Source organism: Marmota marmota, unplaced genomic scaffold (assembly GCF_001458135.2).
Source record: "Marmota marmota marmota unplaced genomic scaffold, marMar, whole genome shotgun sequence".
NCBI classification, from domain to species: Eukaryota; Metazoa; Chordata; class Mammalia; order Rodentia; family Sciuridae; genus Marmota; species Marmota marmota.
In genome coordinates this window covers 7,621,596-7,647,000 of record NW_025999998.1, presented here as the reverse complement: position 1 = coordinate 7,647,000, position 25,405 = coordinate 7,621,596, and the positions used below count along the sequence as shown (strand labels likewise).

At 31.0% G+C, this 25,405-nt stretch overlaps 1 protein-coding gene across 1 annotated transcript in view; it reads right to left on the bottom strand.

The window, feature by feature from the left end:
* The window catches only part of Rfx3 (regulatory factor X3), a 211,380-nt gene that overhangs the window by 127,611 nt on the left and 58,364 nt on the right, over window positions 1–25,405 (bottom strand). Inside the window, exon 4 of the mRNA XM_048806776.1 lies at window positions 2,142–2,347. Coding sequence (XP_048662733.1) covers window positions 2,142–2,347 — 206 coding nt within the window. The remainder of the gene's footprint in view (window positions 1–2,141; window positions 2,348–25,405) is intronic.

Below are 25,405 nucleotides of genomic sequence, written 5' to 3'. Positions count from 1 at the left end.
TTGATCATTCAGTAACCTATTGTTCATTCTCCAAGTGATGTATGCTTTTTCCTTCCTTCTTTTATCGTTGATTTTCAGTTTCATTCCATTATGATCAGATAAGATGCATGGTATTATCTCTACTCCTTTATATTGTCTAAGAGTTGCCCTGTGACATAATATATGATCTATTTTTGAGTTTCTAAAGTTTCTAACAAAACCAAACTTACTAGTATAATCCTGTAATCATGCTCCCTTATATTTACCAAAGGAGTTGAAAACTTATGTCCCCACACACACACACACACACAAAGGGCACATGTTATAGCAGCTTTATTTATAATCACCAAAACAGGCTAGCTACTAAGTTTATCTTCAGTAGTTGAATGGATAAATAAACTGTAGAGCATTCAGAAAACGGAATATCATTCAACACTAAAAAGAAATGAGCTTCCAAGTCATGAAATGACATGGGTGCGTATTAATAAATAACAGGGGCCAATCTGCAAAGGCTACAAACTATATGATTTCAACTACATAATATTCTGAAAAAGACAAAAAAAAAATCAGAGACACAAAAGATCAGTGGTTTCCAGGAGTTAAGAGAAGGCAGGAATTAATAGGAGAACACACAGGATTTTTAGGGCAATGAAACTACCGTGGATGTTTCTATTATGGTAGACATATTTCATTATTCATTTGTTCAAAACCATAGAATATGCAATACCAAGATTGAACTCTAATGTAAATTATGGATTGTGGGTGATAATGATATGGCAAAGTAGGTTCACCAATTTTAACAAATGTACCACACTGGTGGGAGATATTGATGTGGGAGAGGCTTTGCGCGTGTGGGAGTAAGGGGTATATGGAAAATCTCTGTATTCTCTCAATTTTGCTTTAATACTGAAACTGCTCTAGACAAATCTGTGTTTTACGAACTAAAAATATTTTAAAAGTGTGTATATACACGTACATGTAAATATTCTATTTGAAAGAACAAATATAAAAATGGATAGCATTTTTAAAAACTGTGAAAATATTTATCATCTTAAGAGAAATCTTCCAAAAAATGTTGAGGGCCAGCCATATTTGAAATAACAAAAAAAGAAAAACATTTGTGGGGTAAATAGCAACATAAACAGAGTTTAAAATCTTGAAGTACACCTGAATAAATACACTATATTTAATATCATATCCTGTATATAAATACTCTTATAAATCAATAAGAAAAGAACTAAAACAGTAGAAAATGGAGTATATTATTAAACAGGTCACAAAATTTAAATTACAGATGAACAATAAATGTGGATTTTAGAGAGGCACAGATCTTCAAATTAAAAGAAATATGTGCATGTATGAGTATGTCACAATAAACTCCACTATTATGTATAATTATAAAGAACTAATAAAACTATAATTTAAAAAGGAAAGTTACCTTTTACTCTATAATCATAAAAATTACCAAAGGGACTATATCAACAATGGACAATTTCTTATGAAAACAGGCTTATGTACAGTACAGAATAATTATAAATATGGTCAATTTTGAAAGAAAATTTATGAAATGGCATGATATTTGATATATTAGTGAATTTCTTCTACAGGAAAATTTACCATCTGAAGAGGTGCTGTACAATATTATTTTTTAAAATACAGTTTATAAGAATAAAATGTCAAAAGAAAAATCTTAATGACCAGGAAAAGTAGAATCATTTAAGAAATTACCATAAAACCATTCTGGAGAATACATGGTTGATATTTTTTAAAAGATTGTATTTTAATAGCAAAATCTTTAAGATATATTCCCAAGTAAAAAGGTATGTTGCAGAACAATACTTTTAATGATTGGATTTGTGGTTATATATAAAAGTAAATATATTTACACACAGAAGAGTAAGTCAAGTGTGTTTACATGTGTTTTTATCTACACACATGTATGTATACATGAAGTTACACAAAGGAGATTAGGATACACACCAAACTTCTCAAAGTGGTTACTCTTAATGACAAGAAGTGAGGTAATGACTATCTTATTCTCCATGTTTATATTGTTTTTAGATTATGTTTTAAAAAGGAATTTATTAATTGTGTACCTAAGTTTAAAAAAAAAAAAAAAGTATAGAGGGGCTGGAGTTATGGCTCAGCGGCAGAGTGTTCACCTCGCATGTGCAAGGCCCTGGGTTCGATCCTCAGCACCACCTAAAAATAAATAAAAGTTACTGTGTACAACTACAAAAAAAATAAATATTAAAAAAAAATAAAATAAAACAATACACAGGACTTCCACTTCTGGCCACGGTGAGTAAATACTACTGGAAATGCCCTTATGCACATAAGACAAACTGTGTAAAAATGATGTTTTCAGTCATTCAACAAAAGGTGTCATAAGATTGTAATCCCCATGAAAATGAAAACAAAGTACATCCTGCAATGATCCTGGCTTCTCACCTAGAAGCATTTTTCACACTGAGGTGAGGAGACAGAGAGCCTATAACTGGGGAGGTCTAAGGCAGTTCCAATTTGTGGCAGTTGTCAGAGAAAGGCTTAGGTGAGAAATAGATACATAAATATACATAGAGATCCCCCTGAGTCTATTGTTAAATACTAAGCTACACATATGTAGATGCAGAGAGTTCAAGGTCTGACCAGCCACATTGAAAATACTTTAGTCATAGGGCATTCTATACACATGCCAGAAGAATCAAGTCTTAGTAATAGGGCTAAACTAGCCCTGGAGTAAAAACTACCTTAGGCCTATCCTAACAAAGCCAAGAAACAAGCCTTGAAAAGATCAAGCTAAATTACAAGGAATTGAATGAACACTGTACAAAAAGTAGTTAGACATTTAAGAATCACAATGCCTAAAAACTAATGAAAAAAAACAGACATATAAAGAAGCAAGAAAAATGTGATATATCACTAGAAGAAAAAGAAATCAAGATTATGATACATATCAGCAACAAACCTAGAAATGACAAAAAGTAGTAGGCAGACTCAAGAATAGCTAATGATAAATAGATACAAACATAAAAATGATGAGAAAATAAAGAAAGAAGCTATGAAATAAAAAAAAAAACAAGTACTATTTATTCAGCTGGAAAACATAACATCCGAAATGAATAATTCACTGGAAGTGAGCAGATTTTATAATGAAGAAAAGACCAGTTGTCTGGAAAGCCCAACAATAAACATTATCTGTCATGAAGAACAAAGACAAAAAAGAAACAACAGGGAATCAATGAATAATTTCAAATAGTCTAACTTGTCATATAGGAGGAGTCCCAGACAGAGAAGTAATAGAAAACATATTTGAGGAAAAAATGATAGAATTTCTTCCAAATTCAATTAAAACTATAATTGCAAAGATCTAAGAAGTTTAATGTACACTAATGTATAGACAAAAAAATTAGCCTTATAAATAAATTGCTGAAAATCAGTAATAAAGAGAAAAAAATTAAAGCAGACAGAAAAAAATGATCCCTAATTGACAGGACAAGAAATATTAGAATGACTGAACACTTTTCAGTCAAAAACAACATAAGCTTAAAACAACTAAATATATATACATATTTTTTCTTTAAAGTAGTGAGAGAAAAAAAGTCAATCTAGAGTTCTATAACGAATGAAATAACTTTAAAAATGAAGGGAAATCATTTTTTTCTCTAGACCTAGAAATGCTTTTCCAACAAATATCTAAAAAAGATAACAATAAAGTTCTTTAGGATGAAGAAAAATAATATCAGATGGAAACTGGGCCTACACACAAAAATGGAGGCCATCAGACATGCTTAATTTGTAGACAATTATAAAGGGACTTAAATTTTTTGTATAAAAGGTAACTGACTAAGTAAATCAAAAATAATATTATATAATGAGGTTTAGGACACATGTAGACATGAAATGTATGTATGACAAAAACAGCACACAAAAAAAAAACAGGAAAAGAAATTGGAAAAATACACTTTGCAATATTCTGATATATTAAGTGGTATAATATTAGTTAAACACAGACTGTGATAAATTAAATGTACATTCTTAATCCTTGAATGAAGACAAAAAAAATAGAGCCAATATTTGAGAAATTATATGAAGGAAGAAATAAAGGAAATGAAAGGAGAATGGATAGGTTAAATAGAAAACAACAAGATGCTAAGATCCAATACAAAATTCTATGAATAATTATATTTAATGTACAAAACTTAAATCCTGATTGTTGGAATGGGCAAAATGTGAGCTCCCACTATAATGCTACCTATCAAAACATATTTAAAACTCACAGAAATAGGTTAATAATAAAAGGATATAAAGATATGAATCTTTCAAACACCAATCATAAGAAAACTTCAGCATTCTATTCTTATAATTGATAGGTATCAAAAGACAAAGAAAAGATGTAGAAATTATTAACCAACTCAACTTGAACGACTTTCACATGATGCTCCATGAAACAGAATAAACATTCTTCCTAGTACACATGAACATACATCATGAAAGCTCAAATGCTGAAAATAAATCCCAATTAATTTAAAAGGATTAAGACAATATATATAGCACATGCTCTCAGAACCCCCCAAAAAAAACTGAAATCAAAGAAAATAAGATTTCAGAAAAATATAAGATGTATTTTTTTAAATTAATATTTAATATAATCTATGATCCATAAAAGGAAAAGGGAAATTAGAAAAGCTTTTAAATTGAATGATTCTCAAAATATATGAAAATTTTCAGAGTATAGCTAGTTTTAAGAATCTAGAAAGTGAATAACAAATTAAATCTAAAATAAGTAGGAAGAAAGAAATAATTAAAAAAAAACTCAGTGAAAGAGAAATCTAAAAAAAAAAAAAAACAGAAAATGTAAATGAAATGATAAACACCAGGTACACTCATCAAAGAGAAAAAGATGACACATATTACAAATTCTATGGATGAAAGGGGGAAGCATCATTATTCATCTTAAGAGACATAAAGTAGACAACATAATGTCAATTAATTAAATCATTTACACAAAATGGATAGAGTACTTAAAAGAAAAAAATTATTAACATTTGCAAAAAAAAAATTCCAACCCTAAATCACACATATATAAAAAATAAAGTTATTTCCAGAGATGAAACTCTAGGCTCAAATGGTTTCACTGATAAATTTCTGCAAACATTTCAGATAGAGAAAAAAAATGCCAATCTAACACATTTTTTCAAAAATAGAGAATAAGGGAACATCTCCCAACTATTTTTATGAGGCAAGCCTAATCCTGAGACCCAAACTAGAAAGATAACATAAGAAAAGAAGACTGCAGATTAATTGCCTTCATAAAGTCAAAAATCTTTAACAAAATATATCTAATACAATAATACAGTTAAAAGTGGGGTTTAGCCCAAGAATATTAGAAACACCATGAATATAATTCACAATATTTGCAATAAAAATAAAAAAAAACTTTTCAATAAATGATGGGAAAGCACTTGACAAAATTCAACATTTATTCATGATTATCAACAAAAAACAAAACACACACAAATGCACTCTCAGTAAGTTAAGCATAGAAGGAAACTCCCTCAATCTATCAGGGCATCTATGAGAAAACGTACAAATATCCTATTTAATAGAAGAATACAAATCTTTAGAATTTAAGAATACCTACTCTTTCTGCATAAATGCAACTCTTCTGTTTAAATTAGTGTTTCCTTATTGCACTTTAGATAAAAATAAAAAAAAGTAATCAGACTAGGATACAAAAATCTTCTCATTAATAATGACTAAAACTTGATAGTTATTTTCCAACAGTCTCCCAATTCTATATAATCACCCATTAACCTTTTGCATATTAATTTTATCTTTTCCTGTTATGCCCATGTTGTTTTCTCCATATAAATTCTCTCACCAACCAATCCACTATTTCCTTCCAGGCCTGATCAAAATTTTATCTTCTTGGAGTGAGGGATGTGCTCAACAGTAGAGTGCTTATTTGACATGCATGTGGCACTGGATTCAATTCCCAGCATCATATTAAAGAAATTATCATTTCTCTACAAATTTCTTCTATAACTTCTTTTATCCCGTGAGAGAATATTCCTTTGTTTTTGCTCTTAGGACTCATTAAAACAAGTGGTAGCACATGGCTTAGTACTAATTTATATTCTCACATGGTTTCCTTTGTGGAGGCCAGTAGATCATGGTAGAAAGACCTGTTAATTTGGAAGTAGGATAACTAGTTTTAAGTCCTTGTGAGATACTAGATGTGTGCATATTGGGACAATGAATTTATTTCTTTAAATCATAACTTACTTTGTATAAAATAAAAATATCAAATCTATCCTAAAGGCTTTCTGTGAGGATTCAAAGCAATTAAGTAAAAAGCATACATAGTATAGGCCTATATGATAATTATAAAAAAATCTTTAATAATTAGTATTATTGTCAAATACTTCAAAAACAATTTTATCTTTACGTCTGTGCAAATTTCATCTTTGTATCCCACTTGGCTTCAGTCATACATATATACAATAAATGTTCATCAAGGATCCTTTAGATCATGAGATTCTGTAATTAAAATAGAAATGAAACTTAGAAAATATCAAAAATTTTTGGAAAAAAATGGATCAATGCAGGCTAATTCATCAAGGACAGCAATATATAAAGATGTAACTTGATTCTGTGGAGACTTTACAGTAGGATGTTAAAACAGGGCATAATTCTTCACATTATCTACAAGTTAAGGAAATGACAAAGTAAATGGAAACCAAATTAAATAATAAAAATAATAAATTACAGCATATTTTGAAGATAATGCACTTTTTACTATCTCCCAAGTATGCACAATTTTTCTATCTACCATTAAGAAAGTGGATAAAAGTTCCTTGAAACAACACAGTTACAGTGAGAAATGGAATTAGACATAACTACTTGTAGTTTGTGCAGGTATTTCTTTTACGAACATAATGACAGTGGAAGAAATAAGAAATAAAAAAAGAAGAGGGCAAAAATGAACAGAAAAAGATAGGAGGAAGAAAAAATGTATATATTCAAATTCTTCTAATAGTATAGATATATGTATCGAGATATATATATATATACACACACACAGACACACACACACATACATACACACACACACACACACACACACATCTAGTTTCACCAATTAGAAGATCCTTGAAAAATCTTATTTTTCTGTTTAGGGCTTATCATCTAATTTTGTTGATTTGTTTGTTTGGCAGTGGAGTTCTACCTTTCTCAGTAAAGGTAGAATGGAAAGTCCTAGAAATTCTCCCTTCTATCCCAAATTAAAATCATTGAGGTCCAGGAAAAAGCTGTGTCCCCAGGGTCAGTCCATCTGGACTTACGGATCCAGTCACAGGATGGAAAAAGAAAATGGCAGAATCCCAACCCATCACTACTCCACACATACAACAACTACATTTTTTATATGTTAGCATACTGTGAAAAAGTTATAAGTATATAATGATTACTTAATAATTAAATAATGCCCTGTACTTAACAAAGGAAATGCCCAGTGAATATCTGTAAAATTTGTAATATCCTATAAATGTGAACAAATATATATTTTTTAAAAAAATAATGAAATCAACAAGAAATTCTTATTATTCCAAAGTAACCTGATGTGATCAAGTTTAATGTAACATTAAAAACTGCAGGTAAAATTATAAAATTGCATGCTATTTTCTCTTTCTAAAATAAGTGTGATTAAAATTGCTCAAATATTATTTGATATTCCTTTTATGTTAACATTAATTTCTGTTCAAATATTTGCTAAATTGTTATGTATTACAACCTTATTTCCTATTGTAATTACAATTACCTTAGTGCAAAGAACTACTCAGGGTAAGCATCTCTAAAAGAGAAGGGAAACTAACATCCAGAAGTCATTTCATTACCAGTTTCAATAACTTTATTTCCCATCCTCTTTGTGAAATCATAAACTGACATTTGCTGCTTGCACTATCCAGGCCATTACAGAAGAAGGACATGATGAAATAAATTCTATATAAAATTAATTATCTCTTAATTTCATTTCCTTTTCTAAAATGAAAAGCAAATAAACAAATTTTTTTAGTATTTTTAATTTTAATAAATAGTGAAGTATACAAAATGTGAACTGGAAAAAGATAGATAAAGGTGTAATCAGCAGAAATAATGAACAATCTCTGTTATTAACTATTCAATGAATGAAAGTGCACTGAACATATCAAGTTAAAAATGACCTTGGGCTAGTTTTCAAAAGGTTACCTGGTACATCAGAATGTTGGCAGTAATGAGGTCTAATTGTAATAATATTCTCTACCAGAAAGTTATCTATTTTGTCAACTGAAGGAAAAAATTATCCCTCCAATATAAATACATATAATGATGCAATTATATTCATAATTTATATTCTTTATATTCATAAAAACTAGATAAGACACTTACCACTCTTGTAGTATTTAAATAAATGAGAGCATCTCATGTTATTATTCAAATGTAGTATTACAAATGTATTTCCTTATTTTGTGTATATTTTTCATAATTTATATTATTTATAAAGGAAGTGAATACCAAAACAAATTACATACCACAGGAAAATGTGCTAGCTCACAGAATCAATTAGTACATTTTAAGGACAAATTTATACAATATGTTATTTTGGATGTGCTTCAAGAAAAATAATGAATCATACTTCAAAACAGAAATCCTTTTTACTAGTAAATGAAATAATTTATAATTGTTAAGCTCATTAGTCAGCTAAGACCCATTCTAGTATCATTGTAAAAAATTATTATGTCAAGCTCTTCATTATCCTTCCTTACATAAGAGCATTCCTCACACATTTAGTTGGCACCAAACATCTCAAACCTAAGTTCTCAGAAATCAAATGCTGCATTAAGATCACTTTACTAGATCTACAAAAGATATGAGAAAACTCTTAGCAGATTTAAAACATGGGATATTAGGAGTTATATTGGAGGCTGCTATGTTACTGACCAAATATGAAGCAGGAAAAAATAAGGAGTCACATAACAGGTAATAATAAAAGGAAAGCAGCAAGAAAAGACATCCATAGCAGCAGGAGAGTTAATTAGAAAAGCTGCCTTGTGAGAAAAGAGATTGAATAGAACTCGCTATTTCTGAATCAGTAAAACTGTAGGAACTGAAGGGATGGAGGAACAACAAATCAAGAAGTCAAGAAAGTACAATGTGGGTATGCTAGAAGAGAAGATATAAGAAAAGAAAAAGCACAGGGGAAACTGATTTGCCCATGAAGCAGGGGGTTATAAAAACATAAATCAAAAACTGAAAAACGTATTTTTTTTCAGTTTTGGTAAAAATTAAAATTTAATACATCACAGATTATTTAATAAATCNAATGTTATTTCACTTGATCTTTCCAAAAATCCTAAAGTGAAGTTAAGCTGGTAGGCATTTTTATCCCCATTATATAAATGATGATATAAGTACAAACAGAGATAACCCAAAGATATGGTATGGTAAGTAACACATGACAAGAGATTTCAAATCTTTTAACTCCAATCCTAGATTTCTTATCACAATTATCAGTGTTTCCCAAAATATGAGATTAGTGCAAAGGCAAGGCATTAAATAACAATGAGTCATATACTAAGAACTTAATCCATTTTTAATTCTTTGTGAAATCATTCTTATATGTCAATAAAAAGTCTCACTTCTAACATTTAATAATCTCCTATTTAAGGGCAAGTAAGTCTTAGTGTCAGGTCTTATTAAGTAAAAGCAGCTAGCCAAATCATATAAATATTATTTTTATGTTTATGCTATATCCATGATCAGAGATTTTGGTTTTTCATTTTAGGTAAAATTTTTTCATTTTAAATTATTCATTTAAGTAATTTTATAGAAAACTCAAGTATCAAAATTACCTTACAGTACACTTCTTAGATAAAGCAATACTTCAAGGCAGTTTGGAAAAGATTAAACATTAAATACTATACTTATTTCATTGTATCAACAAGAAATTCATCTAAATCCCTGGGGGAAAAGTAAGTAGAAGCTATAATACTGCCATAATAAAGGCAATTTTAAAGTGAACCATTGGTATTTCACCCACTTTTTAAAAAGCAGCATCTTATGTTATTAATTCCAATATTTTTATAACAAGACATACATAAATATAATTCCTAAAAGATTCAGTGAAAAATGTGATTATGTCTTTATTTATGCCCACTTGCTTCCTGCTACTCCAGTTTACAGAGATAATAATGAACCATAGGATCATATGCATTCCTCCAATCCCACACCAATAAATTCAACATCATGTGTATGTATGTTTCTGTACTACCCAGAAGGTTAACAGTAACTGCCAAAACAGACAAACCCATGTGTGTGATGCCTAAATTACACAAGAAGGAAGAGAAACAGGCCCTGATCCAGATGGTCACTTGGAGACCCTGGTAAGAGGCTCTATCAACTCATGGTTGTATCATCTTTTTATTTTATTTTATTTAGGGAAGAATTAAAATTTCTTCATTTTTTCTTTTTTGTAAGGACAACATGATCTATATAGAAAATGTGTCAAAAATTATACGCATACATACATACACACACACACACAAGTACTAATGGTTTAGCAAAGTCACAGAATCGAGGTCACTATGAAAAATCAATTCCATTTCTTTATATGAATAAAGAACATTTAGAACTGGAAATAATTAAGAATAACATCACAAAATAGGAAATATTGGGTAGTAAATAAAATACGTGCAAAATTTATACTTTAAAACAAAATATTATCAAGAGAAATTAGAAAAGATTTAAAATGAGAGCAATTTGTGGTTCAGTAGACTTGATATGGTTAAAATGTATAAGTCTCTCAAATTAAATCTATAGTAGGTCTTCTCCACCAGGCTTCTCAATTAGAATTAAGTCCTAATCCTCTATAGCATTCATTACAGATGACTTAACATTTCTTCTGTGAATACAGAATAGTACTAGCTATATACCAACCTTGAGGGAAATGACAAAATAGTTATTCTAATTATTTTCTGTAAGATTCTGAAAAATGTTCAATTCCTCTTTCGTAGAAACTAAGCTAAGAAATACTGATAGATCACCATGAAAACACCTGATGACGTCTTTGTAGACATAAATTATAAGTAGATTTGTTTTAAATATTTATTTTTCAGTTGTTGTTGGACACAATATCTTTATTTTATTTATTTATTTTTATGTGGTGCTGGATCGAACCCAGGGCCTCTAATGTCCTAGGTGAGCACTCTATCATTGAGCCACAATCCCAGCCCTATAAGTGGATTTTTAAGATTTACATAGAAGTTCAAAGGCCTAAAGTAAATAAGACTTATCATGAAATAGAAGAATACTTTCAGAGGACTTTGTGCCACCCAGTTTGTATACTCACAATAAAACTTTAACAATTAAGATAGGGAAGTATTGGCATGGGTTAGTTAAAATGATCAATGAAACAGAATAGAGCTAGTCTCAAACAGTCCCATAAACATGTGGCAACTTTTCAACAAAGGTGCCATTATATTTCATTGGGAAAGTATTTGAATTGTAAAGAAAATTAATCTTGACATTTCCACTATACTCTTGACGTAGCCTTGTAGGAGCTGAGAATTCACAGAGGCATACTGAGATCATAAATGCCTCAGTTCAAAAATAATACACTTTTTCTCACAATGTACTCTACAGTATATGCTACAGGGTCCAACCTAAGTATAAAAGGAAAAAAACACAGGTAAGAATTTTGTGTCTTTGATTCTGTTACTTTTTTCTAGGAGAGCTACATATGAACCACGTAAGATATAATGTGTTTCTTTCTATTACTTGCTTTTCTTCCCTTAACAATATATCTTAGAGCTGTTTTCAGGTTATAACCATGTGTAACTGCAGGTACATATATCCACAACTACTTTTATCTAACTTCAGAGTACTCTAGAGTATAAAACATATTTAGCCACTTCAATATTAATGAACATTTAGGTTCCTTTTTTCTCTATTATAAAAATTGCCATAAAGAAATAATACAGCTGTTTTTATTAAATACTCTTAAGGTAATGCTTCTTTCAATGTGTTTACTGGTGATTGTTTTTCATGTTTTATTGATGAACAAACAATATGAAGAACTAATATTCATATGGTTTAATGATTAATCTATTGCATTGGTTAGTCTTTACTGACCTGTAGACTCTTATTAAACATAATTGATTTTTTATTCTCATAAGCTTCATGTCTTTTTATCATTAGGATTATTAATGATGTTTATTAACTATTTTATTTTGATTTTTAATGCATTTATTTATTTGTTTTGAGACTATGGTTGCCTGGCTGCCCTCAAATTTGCCAACCTCGGGCCTCAGCCTCCCAGTAGCTGGGATAGCCATGCATTACCACAACTGGCTTCCACAACTAGATTATTAACCTTTATTTGGAAAAATATATCAAACTTTTTCCTATAAGCCTGTGGTGTATTATGTTCTACATAAGTTGATCTCCTCTTCCTAAGATTAGGAAATAAGATTCTCTTGTTTTTGTTTCTACTAGAGGTTTATAGTTTTGTTTGTCTGTTTGTTTGTTTGGTACTGGGGATTGAACTCAGAGGGCACACGACCACTGAACCACATCCCCAGCCCTATTTTTTATTGTATTTAAAGACATGGTCTCACTGAGTTGCTTAGCACCTCACCATTGCTGAGGCTGGCTTTGAACTCTCGATCCTCCTGCTTCAACCTCCTGGGTCACTGGGATTACAGGCATCAGCCACCTCACCTGGCTTGAGGTTTATAGTTTTAACACTAATTAGCTCTATAGTCTATTGGGGATCTTAAGACAAAAGTGGAACTTCAGTTCCTTCTAAAAAAGACATTTTCCCTAAGACCATTTATTATACTATCCACTTTTTATTTGAAATGATACATTTATCATGAAACAAATTATCTTTTACAGAGGAATCTGCTTATTTATTCCTGATCTAATACCACTAAGTTTTTATTACTATGCATTTTTAGCATGTTGTGAGATTAGGCAGAATAAGTTTTCCTCCATCACCATTCTATTTTAGCAAATTTTATTGGCTATTTTTATGTATATTCTTTTCCAGAAACTTTGAAATCACCATTTCAATATTAAAGGAAACTCATCTAAGATTTTCAGTTTGATTATATTGAAATTACTCATTCATTTTAGAGGGAAATTCTCATTCCTTATAATACTCAGTCTTCCATCAAGAAATACAGTAGTCTCTCCATACAACCTTTGCAGCAAAATTAATTCTCATGTTAGTCTTTAGGATTTCTTAATTGCCCTTCTTATGTGAGTTGTATGATTCACCCCCAGGTCAGTGATCATGAGTGAGCTAATATGAAGATTGTTGGTAGATTTCAAAGTGGTATGGTAGGGATACTTTTAAAAATGCTCCCCCCAAAGATTAAAAACCCTAATTCCTATATGAATAGGAATATGATTTAAATATGATGAGAAATTCTTCCTATGATTATGTTTTATGTCACAGAAAATCTTTTTAAAAATGAGTCCTGATCTAGCCCTATAAGCCCTTAAAAATGGAGGGTTTCTCTGGCTAATGGCAGAAAGGGAAATAGGAGAGCCAAAGCATGAGAAGTCTTCATTATTGCTTTGAAGATGGAGCAGCATTACTGTTGCTTTGAGCATGGAGGGACCACAAGAAAAGATATGAGAGTAGCCTCCAGAACCAGAGAATAGATCAGAGCATACAGCAAGAAAACAAATCACAATCCTCTAATTGAAAGGAAGGAAATAAATTCTGCCAACAAACTGAATGAGTTTAGAGTAAATCCTTCTCAGGACTTCTAGGGCCTAGAGGAATAGACACATTAATTTGACTCTTGTGAGATATGGAACAGAGAACCCAGTCAAGACCATCCAGACTTATGAACTACAGAAACTATGAGATAATATCTGTGTTGTTTTCAGCTAAGATTTGCTGCAATTTGTTAGAAAGGAAGGGAAAACTAATCCAGAGAGGCTCCAAACCAACTGTTACCAAACTGTATACCTCATGTGTTTTCCAGATTCCCAGGGAAAATAAAATACACTCCCAACCACTTTCCCCTTCTTCAATTTCATTGTTACTGAAATTCCCTCATCAAGACTAACAGACACAGCAACCTGAATACTGAATTTCCTACTGTATTTTAAGGCTTCAGTAAAGTGAAAAAATAGTTTTTCCTCATAAAGTTTGAACAGTAAAGGTAAAGATTTAAAACAAAAAACATATCAACAAAATATATCAAAGAACAAGAAGGAATCTGAATATCACTGAGTAAAAGACCTAATAAAAATTTAGAACAATAACTATTATCAAACCCCCAAATCCAAAACTAATTTCACCATATATATGAGATAGACTTATTTCAGTATTTTATCCATATACTTGTAGTGACTATAATGTTTTAAGTATACTTCAAGCAATCTCACTAGTATAAATTGCTTACTGTTGACTTTCTACCTCTAAGTGAAAAAAGTTAATTTACTATATAGTACATTAAATTTTTGAGATTTTTTCGTATTCTAAGAAAATACTTAATTATTCACATTCTGAAATCAGTTTGAAGAAATCTGTACTGACATATAGCTGAATTATATAAAATTTAAAAAAAGATATAAATTGAAAAAGATATAAATTTTAAAAGATATTTTAAAGAAAATTTATAATTGTATAAGGTTTACAGGACTGGAAATGTTTCACCTTTTTTTGTCTATATGCTTCTAAACTGTTTGAAACCTTTTTAGTAAAATTGTTACTTTTAGCACTTATGTTTTTCTAAAGGAATAAGTAAGCTAAAGAAAGAAAAAAGTAGTAAATATGAAAGATAATGATTTCAGTTCCAAAAGAATTGGGAGAACTAAATTACAAAATCGATGGTGGGAGATAGGAGGAGACAGAGGAAAGTAAAAATATGAAAAAAGAATTGAAATAATTTAAAGATTAAAAAATATATAATACAGAATGATTACCTTCTATTATGGTTTGGATCTTAAATGTCCCCCCAAAGGCCCATCTATTGAAGGCTTGGTCACCCAGCCTGTGGCATACTGGGAGGTGGTGAAGCCTCTAGGAAGTGGGGCCTAGTAGAAGGAAGTTAGGTCACTAGGGCATTCCCTTGAAGGGAATATTGGGACCCTGCATCGTTCCTCTCTCTTTCCTTCCCAGCCACCATGAGGTAGAAAGGTATCCTCCACCAAGTGCTTCCAACATGAAGTAATGCCTTGCCACAGGCACAAAAGCAACAGAGCCAAATAAACCACAATCTGAAACCTCTGATACCATGAGTCAAAAAAATCTTTCCTCCTTTAATGCTGATTATTTTCAGATATTTTGTCATAGCAATAGAAATCTAACACCTATTTATTCAAACACTGACATGAGAGTTGATGAAAAAGACACATTCACTCATTCCACTGACTAAAATAAATTTCAGAAGTTAATTCTCTTAAAACTGATTTTTGGAATTACTGACCAATACCATTCTTCTCAAAATTCTAATTTTGATAAAATTTTAAAAACTCATGATAGATTTAGAAATCATTGTCTTTCCTGAAGCTTTGATAGTTGGCATGTTAGTAAGAGATTTCATTTTTTTAAAATTGATATTCTTTAATTTCTCCATGGTTTTTGACTCAGTAAAAAAACTAGTTAAAAAAAAAAAAATATATATATATATAAATATCTCCCCCCAAGGTATCCCTCACATTGTTGGGGCCAGTTTCAGTTAAATGACAATTATCAAAAACACCTGGCCACTAATTCCCACCTATCTGGCCAAATGTCTGGAACCTCACAAAAGAGAAAGATTCTTCTGAGTTAATGTTTTGCCCATTCCTGAACACAGTGCTTTATAATGTGAATTGGAAAGGGAGTTAACTTCCTTATTATGTCATCCATTTATAGCTTATAATAACTAGGTTCCCCCCAAAACAATGCCAGTTCTGATATGGATAAGAGAAAGATAAGCTGGATCCCTGAAGGCAGGGATGTATCTCACTCTTTTACTACTTATCACAATTCCTGGTGCAGAGTAAATCCTTAGTAAAGATTTGGCAAAGGAAAGAAGGCAGATTCAAACTGATTACAACAAATAGCTTTGTGCTATAAAGAAAAAAAAATCACATAGGCAGATGGCACATCAAGGAAAAAGGATATAAAGAGAATTAAATTTTAGTGGCAGGAGCAAGAAAATTTCAGTTCTCATGCGATTCCCGTCTTGATCCATTTGGGCTGCTGTAACAAAATATCATAAATTGTGTAGCTTATAAACAATAAAAATTTATTTTTCATAGTTCTGGGGGCTGGGAAGCCCAACATTAAGGCAGATGTGAAATATGATGAGGGCCAGCTTTCTGGTTCATAAACCACAACTTCTTATTTTGTCCTTACATTGTAGAAAGGGAAAGGGGTCTCCCTTGGGCTTCCTTGATAAGGGCACTAATCCTACTCATGAGGGTTCCACACCTCATGGACTAATCATATCCCAAATATCCTACCTCATGGAGGTAAGGATTTCAACATATGAATTTTTCCCACAAATACAAACATTCAGATAGTAGTTTTATTTTTCCTGACTTCATGGTGTTATTTAATAGCTCCACAGACAACTCTTTTATTTCAAATTCTTTTATAAGGTATGTGATTTTTTAAAAGAGAAATCCTATTAATATGTAATCTGTGAATTAGAACAGTGCTTGCTCCTGAGACTGGGAGATGGAGAGGGTAGAAGCTGACTAAGAAGAGACAGAGTAAACTTTCTAATGTAATAAAACTGTTAACATCTTGATAGGAATGAGGGTAATACAGATACAGACACTTCTCAAAACATATTGAACTCTATCAATTAAATCCATGTTTCACTGTAAATAAAGCTCACTGTCAATTAAAGGCAAATAAATATGTATATAAAATATTTTTTTCTTTTCTTTACTACATATAAAACATTTAAAAACTAATGTTCAGGACCGGGGCTGTAGCTCAGTGGCAGACCACTTGCCTAGCATTCGAGAGGCACTGGGTTCAATCTTCAGAACCACATAAAAATAAACAAAACAAAAAATAAAGGCATTCTGTCCATCTACAACTACAAAAAAATTTAAAAAAAAAAACAACTAATGTTCAAATCATGACATGTGGCCACCATAGTAGGATAAGTATCCACTGGGTAATGACAAGAAAATAATTAAAAAGGAAGAGCCTTTAAATATCATTTTAACATAAAATAAATCCTTTTTTAAGGAAGCAAATTACTGAATCATTTTATTCTGCTTAAAGGAAAAACTGATTAGACACAGCATTTAATTTACTTGATATTGTATATGTATCACTGAAATGGGACTTAATAAATGCTATCAAGGGTGAGTTCTATAAACATAACAGTTGTCTGTTTATATTTGTAGTAGCTTTTATTTTTCAAAACGAAGAGATTTCTATTTATAGTGCTAGCAATTTTTTTTTGCCAATGGAGTTAATAAGATAAAGAAAATGACTTTAGATACTTGCCAAATAATGTAACCAACTCATTGTTTTAGCAGCACAGTTAATTCCTACGTTTAATTTTAATACTTTATTTATATTAGAGCAAAGTGCTTAGGATTAAATCAGTGTTTCCACTTACACAGTTCTAAAATATATTATAATTAACAATCAAATAATGGATACAGGTATGCTATAACTTTGGAGATAATTTCAGTGATTTGTATAATTAAAATCATTTAAATTTCCATTCAATGAAGTAATAAATTATTAATCAACTATGAAGTTTTACATGTACCCAGAAATTTAAATTACATAAGACATCTATTTAATAAATGCATCATCTTGAAAAGGCAGCTATCGAAAATAAACTCATCAACTTAAGTAAGATGAACAGAAGGCGGAGAAAGTCCAAATTACTAAATGATTGGAAAATGGCTTAACAAAGGAAGCCTAAAATAATGTGGGTTATTAAAGAACAGAAAGCTGGGGTAAAATTTAGTAATATTTTTTATTCAGTAGTTGAACTAATAGGATGAGCACAGAGACCTTCAGTAATCTCTGTCCATTGAGAAACAGTCTAAAAAGATAAAGTCAAGTAGTGCCCTGAAATGACTGTTTAGGTACCTAGAAAAATTCCCTTTCCAATTTAAAGACTTTAGAGACAAATACCAAAATAGCTATAAAATTCTTATCTCTGAAAATATTTAGCCACAGTAGAAATTACTTCTTAATACATATGTAGTGAATATTATGTGCTGTATGCCATGTCTACACATATACCCTTCACCACTCCAATGAACAAAGTGCAGCTTCTCACTACAGGGGAAATTTATCAGAACTTAAGGACCCTCTTGCCTACCTGAACAACAATCAGCAATGCCAAGAAAGTACCAATCCCATGGATATCCCTCTGCCAACGACTGGCAACAATCAGTATATAAGTACCCTGAGCTTCCTCACAACTCAAGCAGAATAACTTTGAGATGTGCTGTGACAATGGCTCTCAGATTTCTCCATTGTGATTCATCATCAGTTATCCACAGTTGTAACTTGTATAATAATAAAATTCATATTGAATAAAGCCCCGCACTGTCTCATTTTTCCAATATCCTACTGGTATTTCTAGGGATTACCTCTCAACTAAACTACTGGTACTCAAATTCTTGTTAAGAGTTTGCTTCTTTAGTACTCAACTAAGGTAACATATATGTCATTTCTATGTAATATCTCTTATACTTGTATTTCATAATCATTTTAATGGTTTCCCCAATTTTATTTAATTAAAAAACTTTATAAAACAACAAGAAAGCTGGGTAAAGAATTTCAGTTTTCCAAGATGAAAGAGTTCTTGGAATTAATTTTACAACAATGAGCACTTAACAATAAAATTTACTATCTTATCTACTTAATAATAGTTAATATGGTAAATTTTACCACAATTTTTTAAAACTACAGGTTTAAAAAAAATCAAAACACTGGACTAGATGATTGATATTGAAGATCTCTTCCATTGCATAGTCTTTGAATTAGTATTAACAAGAATTACACAATTTATCACTATCCTAATACAAAGTCCATAAACAAAATTAGAACAGAAAATTATTTATTTCATAAATATTATCCATGATATTGTAACCATTAATCTCTATGATCCAAGGAATGAGCTTCCACAGCACACCTCATAGCATTCTCACAGTTAAACCTAGGTCAAGACAAGTCATGCCCATTTCTGCCACCTCATCCTGATTCTGAATCCCATTGAATAAGACCTTAGCATGCAAGACTGTCCTGTCTTGCCCAGCTCTATGGCAAATTGCAGCCACTGAGTTTATTAAATTGATTGAAATCAGCAAATCATCTGCCCATAAATTCCTAAGTTTCTCAATACAAGCTGATAAGATTTCTAAAGTAAATAAATTTTATTGTTTTATTGTAATATTTATTTCCTAACAAAATATGTTTATTATTAATTTATCATTATTAAATTATCTATATTCTTACTCTGGATTAAATTTAAAATTTTAAAAGATTATTTATACCTATTTAAGTGTATTGTGGAAATATATTTAATAAACACAAATTAACTATTCAATAGTGGAAATAGAAGAAACTATTAGTGATCAAAGTAGTAAATATTTAGCTCACCAATAAACACATAAGGCTCAATATCATTATTTATCAGAAAAACACAAAAATATAGTTCAGCCACAATAAAACCCACCCACATGGATAATATTCAAAATATTGCCAAAATCAAGAAGGAATTATTGGAGTGATACACTTCAAAAATATATGGATTTTGATTTTGTAATGTTTATACAGGTAACTATTATTTGTCAAAACACATCAAACTGTGTATTTAATTAGGTGAATTTTATTATTGGTAATTTATACCTTTTTCTATAAAATAACAATATGGTAAACAATATTTTAGTTCAATAGTTTCAAAAACATTTTTGATCATTTCCCCCTCTTAATGAAGAAAAATACTTATAATTTACATAGGCTCTCTACTGTTTAATGATACTAATACTATATAGTATAGTACATTTAAAAATAGGGATTATGAAAGAAAAGGATAAAGATCAAATATTTAAATAAACTATTAATTCATTAGTGAATTTCATGGCATAATATATTATTAGGTAACAGGTTCATCATGGAAAATAGTAGACATAAATCCATACATCAAAAATTATGTCAATATTCAGAACTTTTAGAGGTAGCTACAGTATAGACAGTGTATTTAATTTGTTATGTGACTGTCAAAAAATGAAAGGAACCCAACCTGTCATCTTCATTGATTCTACTTGCCATGTTAGTGCTATCTTTCAACCTATAGGCTATTTGTAGGAATTTTTTGAAGCCACTTATCCATACTATGAAATTAGTTTAATTAAAATTAGATCATGCATTCCATTAATCCATCTTCCTGAAAACAAAAAATGCAACAAACATGTAAAGGGCTAATAACAACTCCTCTTGCCTCAGGATGGCTCATTTACACATGTGATGTATATGCTTGTATCTTAACTATATTTTTTAGGTAAAAGAAGAAACAAATTCTAATATTTCCTTCCTATATTCTAAAAGTCTTCTTGTACAAATGTGGACTAAACATGCTATACTTTAGATTTCTTTCTTTTAGTCTAATTGCTGTGGCTAGGATTTCCAGGACTATATTGAATAGGAGTAAATAGTTCAGCCACAATAAAACCCACCCATAGGTAAAAAGAGGGCATCGCTATTTTGTTTCAATTTTTAGAAGAATGCTTTCAATTTCTCTCCATTTAGAATGATGTTAGCCTTGGATTTAGCAAATACAATTTATATAATGTTGAGGTATGTTCCTACTATCCCTAGTTTTTCTAGTGTTTTAATCACAAATGGATGCTGAATTTTGTCAAATGTTTTTATGCATATTTTGATATAATCATCTGATCTTTGTCCTTAAGACTATTGACGTGATTAATTATATTTATCAATTTCCATATGTTGAACCAGGCTTGAATCCCTGGAATGAACCCCACTTGATCATGGTGTACTATCTTTTTAATACCATTTTGTATGTGATTTACTAGTATTTTATTAAGAATTTCGGCATCTAAGTTCATCAGGGATATTGAAACTATCCTTATTTGCCAATGACATGGTTTTATATTTAGAAGACCCAAAAATCTCCACCAGAAAGATTCCAGAACTCATAAATGAATTCATCAAAGTAAGAGGATACAAAATTAACATCCATAAATCAATTGCATTCCAATACACCATTGATGAGTCAGCTGAAAGAGAAATCAGGAAAACTGTCCCATTCAATATAGCCTGATAAAAAAAAAATAAAATATCTGGGAATCAATCTAACAAAAGAGATGAAAGACCTCTACTTTAAAAACTACAGTACACTAAAGAAAGAAATTGAAAAAGACCTTAGAAGATGGAAAAATCTCCCATGTTTTTGGATAGGCAGAATTAATACTGTTGAAATGGCCATACTACAAAAGCACTACACAGATTTAATGCAATTCCTATTAAAATTCCAATGATGTTCTTCATAGAAGTAGAAAAAGCAGTCATAAAATTCATTTGGAAAAATAAGAGACCCAGAATAATCAAAGCAATCCTCAGCAAGAAAAGTAAAGCAGAGGCATCACAATACCAGACCTTAAACTATATTACAGATCTATAGTAACAAAACAGCAATGTTATCAGCACAAAAACAGACATGAAGACCAATAGAACAAATTAGAAGATACAGAATCATACCAACAAAAATACAGTTATCTCATAGTAGACAAAGAAGTCATACCCATACATTGAAGAAAAGACAGCCTCTTCAACAAATGGTGCTGGGAAAACTGGAAATCCATATGTAGGAAAATGAAATTAAACCCAGGGTGGGAGGAAAAGGGAAGGGGTAGGAGAGTAACAAGGATGTGATGGTCATCATTATACAAAGTACATGTATGAAGACTTGAATTGGATGTCAACATACTTTATATACAAACAGAAATACAAAAAGCATGGTATTTATGTGTATTAAGAATTTTAATGCAAAAAAAAAAAAACAACATTACCTTAGATTAGGTAGAGGGAATTGAAAGGAGGGGAAGGGAGGGAATGTGGGGAAAAGAAAAGTAGTAGAATGAAACAGACATTATTACTGTATGTATGTATGTGACTGTATAACCAATGTGATTCTACAATATGTATACTCAGAAAAATGAGAAATTATATCCTATCTATGTATGATACATCAAAGTATATAAGTGCATTCTACTGTCATGTATAACTAATTAAAACAAATTTTAAAAATTAAAAAAATTAATAAACCCCTATCTATCACCCTGCACAACGTTCAACTCAAAGTGGATCAAGGGCCTTAGGCATTAGACCAGAGATTCTGAGCCTACTAGTAGAAAAAGTACATCTAACTCTATCCATATTGGCTTAGGAACGGACTTCCTCCATAAGAACTCCTCTTGCCTCAGGATGGCTCATTTACACATGTAGGGAAAAGAAAAGTAGTAGAATGAAAGAGTAAAGGGCAAAGAGTAAAATCAAGAAATCAATAAATGAGATGGTATCAAGTTAAAAAGCTTCTTCACAGCAAAGGAAACAATCAAGAATGTTAACAAACAGTTTACAGAATGGGAGAAAATCTTTACCACATGCACCTCAGATAAAGCACTAATCTCCAGGAAACACAAAAAGCTCAAAAAATTTATGCAATCTAATATAATTCCTATTATGCTCAAAAAATTTAACACCAAAAACAAAACAAAAACCTAATCAATAAACAGGCTAAGGAACTGAACAGACACTTCACAGAAGAAGAAATATGAATGGTCAACATATATATGGAAAAATGTTCAATATCACTAGCAATTAGAGACAAGCAAATCCAAACCACACTATTCAGAAGGGCAATTATCAAGAATATAAGCAACAATAAATGTTAGCGAGGATGTGGGGAAGAAGGTTCACTTATACATTGATGGTGGGACTGCAAACTGGTGTAACCATTCAGGAAAGCAGTATAGAGATGCCTTAGAAAACTTGGAATGGAACCACCAAGTTGACAATACCATAAAGATATTGTGATGCCTCTTGCTTTACTTTTCTTGCTGAGGACTGCTTTGGCTATTCTGGGTCCCTTATTTTTCCAAATAAATTTTACGACTGCTTTTTCTACAGAAGAATGAAATTAAGAAGTTTGCCAGTAAGTGGATGACAACTATCATGCTAAGTGAAATCAACCAGTACCAAAAATTAAAGGCAGAATGTGCTCTCTGATATGTGGATAGTAATCCACAGCAAGGAAGGAGAAGATCAGAAGTTCATTGGACTAGATAAAGGGAATGAAGAGAAGGGGGAGGGGGTGGAAATGGGAAAGACAGAATGAATTGGACTAGGTGAGACCATAATGAAAGCAGAAGGAGAGATGATCCTATAGTCATCAATTTACAATATAGTTTTGGAGAAAGACAGTACTTACATAAATCAACTGAAATTATAATAATGAAAGAGTCTGAGAAAGAAAGGTATATGGGGTCAGAGTGAACAACAAAGAAACTCTCTAGATTGGGAGATCTGACACACTTTCCTGGGACTGCTACTACTGACCTCTACTGTTCTCCAAAATAATACTAAAACATGCACAAATGTAAACTGAAATATAAGCAATGACAGTGATGGATCCAACTAGTACAATGAAGCTTCTCTTGAATTAAAGCTGCCTGTGATATCATTTAGCCTTGATCATTTTCATATTAAGGCTGGTTCTATTCTTCCTCATTATCCCAAAACAATTCAAACATTTCAAACTAGCACCAAAGAGACCATAAACACATGAAAATGCATCAAAATTGAGTGGCAGTCTCAGTTACAATGCAGTGATTCAGATAATGTGGAGTCCATTCATAATTGCATTATAAAGACTATCTAAACATAATGCTAAGTAAAGTTAGCCAATCCCAAAAAACGAAATGCCAAATGTTTTCTCTAATATAAGGAGGCTGACTCGTAGTGGGGTAAGGAGGGGGAGCATGGGAGGAATAGATGAACTCTAGTTAGGGTAGAGGGGTGAGAGGGGATGGAGGGGGTATGGGGTTAGAAATGATGGTGGAATATGATGGTCATCATTATCCAAAGTACATGAATGAAGACATGAATTGGTGTGAATATACTTTGTATACAAGAGAAATAAAAAATTGTGTTCTATATGTATAATATGAATTGTAATGCATTCTGCTGTCATATATAAGTAAAAAAATAATAAAAAAAATTTTTAAAAAGGAAAAAAGAGAAATATCTAAACACACATACATACACATACAACAACAATACACTCACATTCAGGATACATGAGAATATATCCAAAGACTTTGAGAAACACCACTCTGCAAAACTATTTTCTTATCTTCCATTCCTTACAGAGTACCTCAAATAAAAATCAATTATTTGTACTCATATCTGTAAAATGCTTTGCAGCTTACAAAGCACTACACAGATTTTCTATTTTGGTCCTTATTACAGTCCAAGGTAAATTATTTCTATTTCAGAAAAAAAGAACACTAAGACTGGGCAGCACTTCTTCAAGATACAACCCCAGTATAAAATTTCCCACAGTTGCACCCTCCTATCAACTGACTCCCCTTCTAGTATTATTATCCGTTTCTCCTCTTTGCTCCCACATACAGAATACATCAAACATTGCCAACATTGCCACTCATTATGTCATCTTCTGTTTAGCTGTAAGGCACACAGTTCATGACATATAACAGATACTCAACTAATGTTTATCAAATGAGCTCCTGTAGTTAAATTACAGAAAGTGAAGCTCAGGGATATTTAAGTGATTTGCTCAATGAAACAGATGATCAGTAGCAGACCTAGCATTCTGACTTACATTTGAGATCAAATTGGAGTCACTGTCCCTTTGGTCCATATCTCTAGTCTTTTGGATCAAAACTATTGCTTCATAGGAAGCAGCAAAATAAAAATCACTTTCTTTTAAGAGTATCGTAAAGTATTATAAACCAAAACAAAGGTAGAAACATAATGTAAGTTCAAACATTGAAAACATTATCTAGAAATCATTTTATGATTTCAATCTACAGATATTATAGATCCATTTATGAAAGAATTAATACTAGTCTGACTTATCATTTTTTCTCTTAATCAAGAGATAACAAAGTTAACCTGAGAATCACAAATGGGACAGTGCCTCTTTGAACCTGAGTATATTAAAAAGCATTTTTATTTAAGAATCACCTTCCCTTTTTATGTCCAAAGTACTTTCTTATGTGTAATATTTTCTTATTTAATCTCTCTTCTTTAATTCTAATTTTTTTTTAAAAAAGGTGAAATTGTTAAAAACATGAAAACAAAGATATAATAATATCCAAAACTATCAGTATTTAATAAGCC